The 11,588-nt window shown below is 39.0% G+C and overlaps 1 protein-coding gene across 2 annotated transcripts in view; it reads left to right on the top strand.

The window, feature by feature from the left end:
- The window catches only part of sh3d21 (SH3 domain containing 21), a 12,227-nt gene extending 3,282 nt beyond the window's left edge, over positions 1-8,945 (top strand). The window contains exons 6-17 of one of the 2 annotated variants that reach the window (XM_030782227.1): positions 59-120; positions 206-251; positions 1,518-1,612; positions 2,088-2,186; positions 2,597-2,648; positions 5,003-5,053; positions 5,552-5,669; positions 6,465-6,714; positions 7,286-7,345; positions 7,619-7,809; positions 7,905-7,968; positions 8,547-8,945. In XM_030782227.1, the coding sequence (XP_030638087.1) occupies positions 59-120; positions 206-251; positions 1,518-1,612; positions 2,088-2,186; positions 2,597-2,648; positions 5,003-5,053; positions 5,552-5,669; positions 6,465-6,714; positions 7,286-7,345; positions 7,619-7,809; positions 7,905-7,968; positions 8,547-8,579 (1,121 nt within the window). In that variant the 3' untranslated portion in view covers positions 8,580-8,945. Of the gene's footprint in view, positions 1-58; positions 121-205; positions 252-1,517; positions 1,613-2,087; positions 2,187-2,596; positions 2,649-5,002; positions 5,054-5,551; positions 5,670-6,464; positions 6,715-7,285; positions 7,346-7,609; positions 7,810-7,904; positions 7,969-8,546 lie in introns of both variants that reach the window. The other variant, XM_030782226.1, reaches the window with a different exon arrangement.
- Positions 8,946-11,588: the final 2,643 nt, after the last annotated feature.

Below are 11,588 nucleotides of genomic sequence, written 5' to 3'. Positions count from 1 at the left end.
TAAATCCACATTTCACATTGTATGTACTCACTCACTTGACGTGTTCAATCTTCCGCAGAAAGTAAGCATAACGAGGGAAAAATAAGGCCCAAACTCTCCCAAGCCATCTTCAGTAAGGAGGTACTGTGATGAACATATTTCTTAATTACCTGAAGCCCTAATAAAGTGGAACACTGAGCCTCACGATTGTTCCTGGTTTTTACAGGGAAGGCCACAGCAGAGGGCAAGTGTACGGAACAAAACAACAAAAGGTCAGTTTCAGCTCTCAGCATTTTAAAGCAACAGTATATGAAAATGCTTATTTTGTAATGAAACCCTGGACCGCATAAGAAATACATATTCGGCCTCAAGGAACTTGTCGCACAAAAAAACGTGACGTAGCGTCTTGTTTTCCAGAATGCTTGTTTAAAAGCAGTTTGGCCTGTTGTACTGAATTGAATCTCAAACTCTAGGAGGAGCATGGAGTTCTTTGTCATGCTGTCATACCTACTCTATTTTTGTATGTGGGTACCCATTAGCAGGGTGTCAACAACATTTTTGAAATTATTCATCACTAAACAAAAGAAGCTCCTTTCAGACTGAGCGCTAAATTGAGACCGCACAGTTTCTTAAATGCCACGGGGAAATTTTACTCTTATGACGTGACAATTAAAGAAACGAGACTGTTTCTCAGTTTGACGACCTAAGCTCATTATGTCTGTCTTGGCAAAGAACTAGGGTTGCCAACAATCCTGTTTGATGATAACATGATGACAAGGTAGCTTGTCCCAAATAACCAAATACCAGGCATCCGAAACAGAATCATGTGTTCACTGCTTGGAATCACCACTAGATCTATACCGATGTATTAGACAACAAGAGCAACACTAAAATACACCTGTGCACTGGTTAATTCTTAGTCAACTCCATAGACTTTATGTACGGACTGCACTAAACCACTCTTATTGATACGTAAAGCTGTAAATTAGTTCCCAGCATAATTAAATTAAACTGAAGTGTTAACCTAAGGACATCCTGTACGCACTTCCAGTTTGCTGGTCTTGTCCTATTTAACATAAGTGCAAAGGGTAATCGGTCTAATGGGCCTGCCAAAAAGTAAGTAGGGGAGTAAAAAGCAAGTCATAGACTTGGTGAGCCCAGTGCCTTTAATCACAATGCATTTGAAGATTTTAAGTCAACGTATAGTCAATATAGATCTCTACTATGACTATTTGTTTGAGTGTGCATGTGTGTGTGTGTGTGTGTGTGTGTGGCAACTGTAAGATGTCATGTACCGTATATATTGATTTACATTGACACAACACTGTCTTCTTTCCCATACGGGGACAATAAAAGTTGGCAACCCTAATGTAACAGACAGTAATGAATCATTGGTCGTCAGCTAGCGCTCCTTGTGACGCCATTATCATAAGTGCCGTGATCTGATTACATTTATCAGTGTAATTAGGCACTCCCTTGTCTCAGTGATCGACCGTGATAAATACGAACACACCTTTCTCCTGTCCTTATTTCCATAGCGAAAGAATGTTGTCAGGTTATGTTTGATTATTCTCCCTGTGGAGAGGATGAGCTGGAGCTAAAGAAAGGAGATATCGTCACAATCATCACAAAGGTTTGAATTTTTCTCACGTTGACATGCCCCATTTTCATTTATAGCATTTCACCTTTATGATAGCCATTAAACTTTGTTAGGTCTGTGATGGGAAAATGACTCACCGTCTTGAAAGGGTGGTATAAACATTGTAAATATTTAAGTAGCGCTGAGCAATGGAATTTCCATTCTTTAATATTCCAACCCTTCCTCAACCGGAAAAACTTGCCATGTTGTTTGAAAACCATGCCATAGATCAACAAATCAGTCCACTTACTGACAGAGCATAGGTTCACAGTTCTAATACCTTTGGCAAAAGGAAACAAATATATTATATCACTATCAATTACTATAATATCAAATGTCCTATCCTGTCTTGGGGAGGGCCCATACGCGCTTCTGTTGTTTAACCCTTTCACGCTGGGGAACAGCATGGCATGCTGAGGGTTTTCCTGTGCTGTGTATGACCGACGCTGTTTTTCGCTCTCTTCTGAAGGAGACCGAGGATGAGGGCTGGTGGCAGGGAGAGCTGAATGGGCACAGGGGCTTCTTCCCCGACAACTTTGTTATGGTCATTCCAGCCGATGCCCTCCAAGTGAGTGAGACAGGAAAACGATTAGAGCTTCCCCTCTAGTCAACAAGAATCCAAACAAAACAGCTCAGAGACCAAAAGCACCTACAGTCGTTAACACTGAGCTGTTTTGTTTTTCTGTTTTTTGGGGGGTTTTTTCTCTGAACAAAATACTATTTGTAGTTCTGAGTTCAATTCCTTACAGTATGGAGAAAATGAAAAATGTGTTTACTGGTGTTTGTAACAAAGTTCCCTTTCTGATTTTTGGTTTGTTTTTTTTTTTTGGTCAGCTTGTTGAAGAAAAATTGACTCAGACATTTCCACAGCATGTTCAGTGCTGAAAATGAGTTATTTTACATTCCAGCCATGGAAAACTTGTGTGCTTTTGACTGACACAGAGTTCCAGTAATTTCTTTTTATGTTTTGTGTACCAGTGCGGGACTAAAAGCCAGGCTCCGGTCCGACGTGGCACTGAGAAACGATCAGGTAAGCCTCTCTTCATGCTCATCATAGTGTGGCTGGTAAAACCGGTCCTGTGTACTATCTAATGATCGAGAAGTGTATGACTCATCAGTGCTGACTCATCAAACATTAAAAGAAGTAGAATATTTCTATTCTAAACTGCAATTGTTTGCTTTAAAATGTGTCACAATTTTGCCAACACTCACTGGAACTGGTTCTTGTGAAGTCACAGAGGTCAGATCAAACCAAAGCTTTTGCGTTTTGACCATATTTCAGATGGCTTATAGTTTACATGGTTTCTGAAATGTTATGTGTAATGCATCCTATATGTTTTAAACACACATGTATTTTTTTTTTTTTGGCTATGGTTGTTTGTATAGTTAATGTGTGTTGTAGCAGCTGATAGTACATTGTGTGTTTTTGTTTTGTGTTTCTGTGCTGTACCAATATTTCTATTTGTACTTCTTGAAGAAAGAAAGTAAAGCTTAAGTATATGGTCAGTTTGAGAATTTGAACTGATATATCTCCTTTTTTTGCTTTGTTTAGAGAACTTCAGTAAGATATTAGGCTTTGGGCAGAACCACAAAAATAGAGCTTCCAGAATCAACAGGAAATAGATTTTGCTTGTATCATAGTTGAGTAGGAAGTAATGTTATCAAAACCGTTGTAGAAATAAATAAGCATTTTCTTGTATAGAATGTGTACATTCAGTTTTGCAGTGATTTTTTTTGTTGTTGTTGTTGTTAAAGGGACACATACTGTTGACTTGAAAGCTTATGGTAAGAAAGGGTTGAGGTTAAACGTGTTGGTTTTAGACCCATCATGCAAATCAAGCATAGAAAAGCCAATGATGTGCAACAGTCAGCACTGGCCCTGCTTGTCTGTGAAAGAGGATGTGGAAAACTTATTGACAGATGTTAGTTTGAAACAGGAAGTGTGTTGTTGGCAAAGACAAGCTTTTATCTCGCCTGCTCCAGATTGTTATTTAAGAAGAGATAAAGCCTGCGGATACTGTGGCTGTCCTGCTGCAACACAGCACCTCACACGTATTTAATAACACAAATTGGGCCATTCATTGTCCTCCATTGTCCTCCGTTATGTATGTTATTTTAGGTGGTTGGTAGAGAAATTCTGAAATTTATTTGTAAGTTGGATCCACCATCATGTTTTAAGGGTAATGAACTCAAAAGCTGACTTACATACTTCATTGCGTTGATGAATTAAATGAAACCGTTCAGTGTCACAGGAAGCGATCATGTGACTAGTTTTGTGGGGTACAAGAGACAGTAAAGTAGAGCATCTTTGTGGTTTTTACACATACCTTCTGCAAGTTTCCTTCAAAAGGAGCTAACATATTGTGGGAAGGAAGTTTAGCTTTTACTGCTTTTTGAAACTGACGAGGTAGGTAATCTTTAATTCTCATTACACAATTTTAATTTTTTCCTATTTATGTCTTACTCTGGTGACATAAGAATTTCGCTTTAGTGAGGTTCCTCAGACTGACTCGGAGATCAAAGGTGTAGCTGCAGTTTGGTGTTTTGATATGGGCATGTTTTTATAGAACATAACGCTTTACTTTGATTTTTATGGGAGGTGATTTTCATATTTACCACAAAGCTGGACTGATTTGTTTGTTCAAGTTTAACTTACTGAATGTGTCACATAGTATTACATTATAGACACCATAAAACAACTGTGTTGGAGTTTCCCTTTGTATTTGACTCACTCAAGCATTCATATGTATCTCTGCTGAAACAAGTAATGGAGCCTTTCACGGTTAAGTGTGTCGAGTTGCAGCAATTCAGATCTGGGTCTATTTGTTAACGCATCTGAGTGTACTGACCATTTAGTAAGAACGCCCCTGAAAAGAATGATAAAATCACCCAGCCAGGAGCCATGGGCCTCTAATGGGTCAACCCTGAGAATATTAGCTTGGAGGAGAGCCACTGAAGACAGCTGTGGTTTGGCCTGGTTCTCCGACAGCCAGACCAAGAGATTCCCACGCTACTTAACGACCTCTAGTGAACCCCACCCTTGCCCCCCCATGTTTTTTCATGAGACGTTTTCTTCTCCCAATCATTTACTTTGTATATTTAATGTTGACAAAGATAACACAGTTGTAACCTCGCTTCTATTTAAGATGAACTATCAATTGTAAGGTTAAATATTGTTATATTATGTATGAAAACCAGCCAGATATGCGCTTCGGCCATTTAGGATTACATGAGAAAAGTCCAGTAATAGTGATCATTTCTGTTGGGTCTCTGTCAGTATTTCATCTATGACCACTGCACTGAGACCTGCAACCTTTAAAATATTCTTAGGAACTGATGTGGTAAATACTGAGACTTTTCTTGTTCCCCCTTGTCATTGCACAGTCAAGCTACAACCTGCAGGAATGGAACAGAAGAACGGCACTGACGCAAAAGGTTGAGAAAACATGCTCTTTAAAGATCATTCCTTAATCTGGGAACCACTACAGACCAGAGTTATTATAATTTTGACATTTTCATTAGTTTTTATTTTTATTTAGTCTTTCAGTTTGGTCTTTGATTTCAGTTTACAAGTGCATAAGTAGTTTTAGTTTTATTTTGAGAAATTGACTAGTTTTAGTTTAGTTTTTAATTAGTTTTAGTTTTTCAGATATTATGAAGAAAACCTTGATTTGTAGAAACTGAAGAAGGAATAAAGAAAATGAGAAGAGACGCAACGGAGTTTACCTGCAATTTTATTACGTTTTAGTTCGTGTTGCATCGTTCTTTGTAGATTTTATTTAGTTTTCCTTTGTTTCAGTCATTATTTTTTCACTGCTAGTTACAGTTTTAGTCTTAGTTTTCGTTAACTATAATAACCCTGCTACAGACCCATGTGTTTTGCGTAAACTAACATGAACCTGCCAGCAGCACTCACATCTTATCCACTTACAGAAGAGAAGCCAGAGTTGAAAGACCTGAGAAGTGATCCCCCTGGCAAAATCAAACTCCCAGGCCTGCGTAAAGCTCCGCCACCTCCAGTTAAGGACAAACCACAAAAGTTTGTGCCCAAGTGAGTGGAATTTAATACACAGCCATCTATACAACAAACTACTTTGCACTAGGGGTCCATTATGGGGATCTTTGTGTAAGACGTGAATCGGAAGAAATTTCGTCTCGACTATGAACCCGGTCCAGAGTCCTTGTATAAATTATACCATGACTCCAGGGCTGAAAACTGAAAACTGAAGGGGTGTTTGAATCCCTGTTAGCATTAGCATGATGGGACATACTGTTCTGACAGTCCTGTTCCACTGTGGCTGTGTGAGGGCTCTTCCTTTGAGCTGAGCTGGGAGGGGAGCCGAGGCAGTGGAAAATGTATGAGTCACTGTGGGAGCAGACACGCTGGAGTAAGCTATTTCCTGTTCCTGAAAGGGCATTTTTACCACTGAAGAAAACATAAACAGCCCTCTCCTGACGTAGGATTGCCACATGTGGATCTCGTTCCGTCTTTTCTGGTTCAAGAGCCATTCTTCTGTTTTCATTTTGTCAAAACCCTCACAGACGATATTTGCAGTGGCTTCAAATTTCAGCATGTACATTTCTGAGTAACGGGGGCATTGTCTTAGTATATTATGCAAAATTATGATAGATTCAATCTGTCAAAGTCCAAAACGAACTTTTTTTTTGCCAGTTTCCTTTTATAAATTGGTTTTGTGGTCAGAAATGTCTCCTTTGCCCTCACAGTTCATTTCTGCGTGGGTTTTTGAGCTACAAAAAAAAACATTTTTCCCCCACTCTTTGTGATATTTGCTCAACCAGCAACAGTTGGTTTCCCTTCAACCAATGCACTGTGTTACCTCTGTAGGACCAATGATGACCAACCTCCTGTTTCACCTAAACACACTGAAAATAAGGAACAGCCTCCTGTTTCACCAAAACACACTGAGAATAAGGAACAACCTCCTGTTTCACCAAAACACACGGAGAATAAGGACAAAGATGTGGACCACTTTGATGGGATTGATGTGGCCCCACAGAAACTGAGTCATCCCACAGCAAACAGAGCTAAGCCTCCTCAGAGAAGACCACCGACAGCAGCCGCCAGTGCCCCGCAAGTAAGCCAGTCACGAAAAGTAACCTTCTGGAACATTCATCAAACTCACTGACACGTGACATACGACATCTGGGCTGGCCATGAGCGCCTTTTTTTTTTCTAACTTTAGTCAGTTGTGCATGTTGTGATACTAACATTTATTCCCTGGGGTCCTTTGTTAGCCTGATCTGATATATTCAAGATTGTTCAACAAGTGAATGCTGTATAAAAATCAGCATTAAGGTTATTTGTCTGGGTAAGGCCAGTCCTGTGGCCAGTTTGAGCAAACACTTGCGTTATGTTCTTGTTAGTAAATGAGGTGACAAACAGGGCTAAAATAGGTTACTGTGACAAAAATCAAGGTATGTTCTTGAGAGAATGGTATTCTAACAACTACAAAAAACAAACAAACAAACAAACAAATGAACGAATGAACGAATGAACGAATGAACAAATGAACGAACGAACGAATGAATGAATGAATGAACGAACGAACGAACGAACGAACGAACGAACGAATGAATGAATGAATGAATGAATGAAAACTGAGGAGGCAGCAGAATGAAAAAGTCAATGCTGTTGTCTCTCTGTAGGGAGCCACTGGTGTGGAGCAGACTGAGGATTCGTCAGACCCAGATGGGTCGTCTAAAAAGGTCATTGTGCTCCCCAAAGCTTGAAAAGTGAATGTACAGATACATTGCTAATATCACTGCGCTACATTATAAAAATTTAACAAAAGTGTGTGCTTGTCGTACAGAAAGCATTCTCCAGCCAGAACCCTCAGTTGTCTAGATTGTGGATCAGTGTTTCAGTAGTGATTAATAAGCAGATACCTTTTCATTTTGAACATTTCATACAAGTATGTTTTGTGACATAAACTTGCTGCTTATCACTATGGTATGTAATGTCTATTGCAGACTACACAGGACCATTCACATTTGCCAGAAAAAATAGAACAATCCCTCAAGTCCATGACGGCACCGCAACCTAACCTAAACCTCCAACCTAAAGTGCCAACGGAGACCAAGCCTCAGGAGGAGAATGTGTCACTGGCTGTAGTCATGGCAGAAATCAAAGAGCTGCGTGTGTCACTGGACCTACTGAAGGCCCTTCATCAGTATGTATCACTTCTTCAGAGTGAGAAACAGTACATAAAATGACTTCAACTGTCACTTTCACCCCTAACTCACATCATCTCTGCTGTCTTTCAAGGAGGGACGTACAGGATCTTAAAGAAGAGTTGAACGATGAAAGGAATAAACGCACGAAGTTACAGGTAATGGACGAAATTCACGTGTTTACTGCCTGGTAACCAATATGTCCATAATGAAGTCATTTATGAATGTTACATATTTCACTGAGTTGGACAACCAGTGGATGTGTGCAGTCAGCGCATTAGGACATGACAACGTGTAATCCATGCCACAATCAAGTATGCATTTGTCTACTACGGTCATAAAACGTTTGATGCGGTGAACAAATTCGGCAATGATTCAAAATGTGTTTAACGAGCAGTTAGCATGCAACGGTGGCGCATGTTCTAGCATTATGAGATGAACTGTTTAGTCAAAACACGGTTTCTGACAGGATACGGATTTTGTCTTGACCAGCTGCCTACCACCTCATGCTCAAACTGTACAAGGCATTTTCAAGGCTTCTCACATATCAGGCCTGTTATGCCAAAGAGAGCAAACTAAGACAGAATCACCACTGTGAATACAGAGAACTAGCCTACTGGTGTTTACTAGCTGTGAGGCTATCCTGATCAATGCTGCTTCTACTACTGATGAAAATAATCAAAATAATATAATATCTTGTTTTAAATGTCGATTGCGCTTTATTCCCTGTTTGCAGGAGGAAGTACAGGCCTTGAGGTCAAAACATTAACTGTTACAGACAAAAGTCTGTGGGTGATGTTTTTCCTTATACAATCTTTCGCCTTCATCTACTCCATATGGGAAGGACAAATACAAAGTCATTGCTCAGGGGTTGCTATGGAGACCAGGAAACACTGCTGATGGGTCATCAGGGACTTTCTAAGAAATGTTGAACTCATCAGACTCATTAAATCAAATGAGTGGTTAACAAAGACTGTGAACAAGGTGTCTTTAAACATGTTATATATTGTATTGGCAGTATAAGGTATTATGGTGCACTGGCTGTTTTGTTTTTATTTTTCCTCTTCTTTATTTGTGATGGTAAATTCCTTCCTAGAATTTAAGAGTGACCCTGCATTCTTTCAACCCTAATGCTATTCAGTGTGACAATTTTTTTTTTTTTTTTATTGCATAATTGAATTCAGAACCAATAAATTCATTTATGCATCATTGTTCATTGATACATCATTAAGTCAAATGTGTTGCTTTTTTTGTAAAATAATTATCATTTTTAAAAATCTGGATACACTATGACAACGCTTTACTATAGGCAGTTCTTCAAGCTGTGTCATATATGAATATGGATTACATGACACATTTGACAGGTAAGGTAAATAATCTATCATGTATGGGCAGGATTTTGCCAATTCATGCTAACTGTTACACAGTACACAAGTCTATAGAAAGTGAGTTTAATGCTCAGTGAGACATAGCCACAGAGGAGGCTTTGAGATTCAACATTGATTTATTTCTATAGAGCCTGCTTGGGATGTGAACCAGTTTTTTTTTTTTTTTGTTTGTTTTTTTTTTTTTCAAATACTAGTTTCGATCTGGTTTTGAGGAGTTAGCCTGATCTTCTCTGTGGGCCACTTTTTGATAAGCTTGCCTTGTAAATGTAGTACAAGTTCACTACCATTCTAAGGAATCAGAGATTAAAACGGTAGCAAACTACTGTGGTATGTGGTAAAACAGGTGACTGTAGCTGTCTGTAATATCACTACAAACTATGACAGGGGAAACTGTAAGAGTTTGCCAGCCAAGTGACAGATGAAGTTAGCTTGAGTGTGTAGTTCATCTTTTACCGCCAATTAATTTTGTAAAATAAACAATATCGTCCAGACGGGTGTACTTTTCATTAATTCCGCCACAGGCTGAAACCTCTTATATCAATGCTGTCATGTCAGTTTATCAAATGATCATTTGAAGTACTGGTTGAACTGCATAGTTTTGGTTTGGTTGGATGAGTTAAAGCAGCATTGCTTCCTCTGTGCGTGTCAGAAATGGACTACGCTGTGTGTCCAGAAGAGGGCGACTGTGTTCTGTTTGATTTCTCTTTCTCCTTGACTCTGTAAGTTTTGTCCTCTACTTGATAGCGTCTTTGTGCTCATTCATATTCCTCGGTGCAGATGGGTAGCTTTAATCACACCGATACCCAGAGGCAGATGAATTTAGTGTTCTTTGCTCTAATTTAGGTAGATGGTGTATATCACCATTTTGCTTGTCTTGTTTATTGACGTGACATCTCGGATTAGCTCGTGTGGCATGGTATGTGTGCAATGTATCTTTATATATTAAACATAGTGTGTTAAATGTGATTAGAGAACATTTTGTATGTAAATACACATTATGTGCATGAGAAATGAATGCTCTTCTGCTTTTCTGTCCGGGAACCTATACATGTGGTTATCCCCATTTAGTGAACTGGCTGTGAATCACACTGCCTCGGGAAATACATCTGGAGAACATCTGGGACAAATTAGAACTCCCAAAGTGCCATGGGAATTGCCTATTTTTAAAAACTGTTGAATGTCTTCATGAGTGCATATTGGTTCATTTGCTTGCCAGTACAATGCGAGAGATGTAAATAATCAGGCATGGTTTATGGTTTAAGACTCCATTTTATCTGTGATGACAGACATGCTGATATTTGGCAAGTCTGAGAAAATCTGCTGTTATTTGTACTAAAACTACAAGGTCCTCATATCATATCAACAGTGTTGTAAATTTCATTTAAAGGAGCCAGGCACGCTTTCTATAGATCTAGCAGGAAAAGCTTTTCAGAAGCATGACAGGGTTAGTTTGATTTTGTAAGAGAACAGGTATTTTGTGATAATAATGACACATTTGAAACAATTTTTGGCACAAAATATTTATTTTTGCGTGTGCTCATTGAACTCCACCTGACAATAAGCTAAATGTTAAATTGTCAATGCAATTCTCTGCTCTACACACATACACACACACACACACACACACACACACATATATACAGACATGCACACACACATGTGCACACATTCATACAGACACACACACACACACACACACACACACACACACACACACACACACACACAGAGGCAGAATCTCCCATTTCCCCTGATTTGTCTCTACAAATAGCCTTTGGCATGCTTAAACATTTGTTTTCATTTTGATTGGGCTCTACTTTGAGATTAGCAATGGGAGAGGGTTTATAGCTTTTGAGTCACTATAGCAACAGGACACATTTTCAGTGGGAGATGTTCTTTATGAAAAATGTCTAACAATTAAAGAATAATCTTCCTGGAAAATGCAATGTACCACTTGCCTCTTTCTGAGTGGTTATTAAAAAAAAAACATTACATATACAATATATGTAAGGTTGTAGCCCTTTTTCCCCCGCAAAATATCTCCAGATTTGTCATAGAGCTTGGATCAGTCAGAAGTCGGAAAAGTGGAGAGCATTTATGGTGAAACTGAATTGAGGGTGGCGGTTAAGCAGTAATGTATGTTTTTATTTGAGCAGCTGTTATGTGAAACTATTTTCCAGGACGTTACCTAAGTTGTCCTATGTGACCTCTGCCGCTTTGTAAGTGGTTTCTCTAAGGCGTCACACTATAACCAGGGCAGAATCTGAAAGTGTTTTTTTCTCTTTCTCACAACGAGACATCACTTTATTGTTTTGGTATGTCTGTCATCCAAAAGTCTAAACATCTGAGACAAAAACAAACAAACAAACTGAATTCCTGCATGTTGTTTT

The sequence above is a fragment of the Chanos chanos genome, chromosome 8, assembly GCF_902362185.1.
Source record: "Chanos chanos chromosome 8, fChaCha1.1, whole genome shotgun sequence".
Taxonomy (NCBI): Eukaryota; Metazoa; Chordata; class Actinopteri; order Gonorynchiformes; family Chanidae; genus Chanos; species Chanos chanos.
Note: the sequence above shows the minus strand (reverse complement) of the source record. Positions and strands in the feature narration are given on the sequence as shown.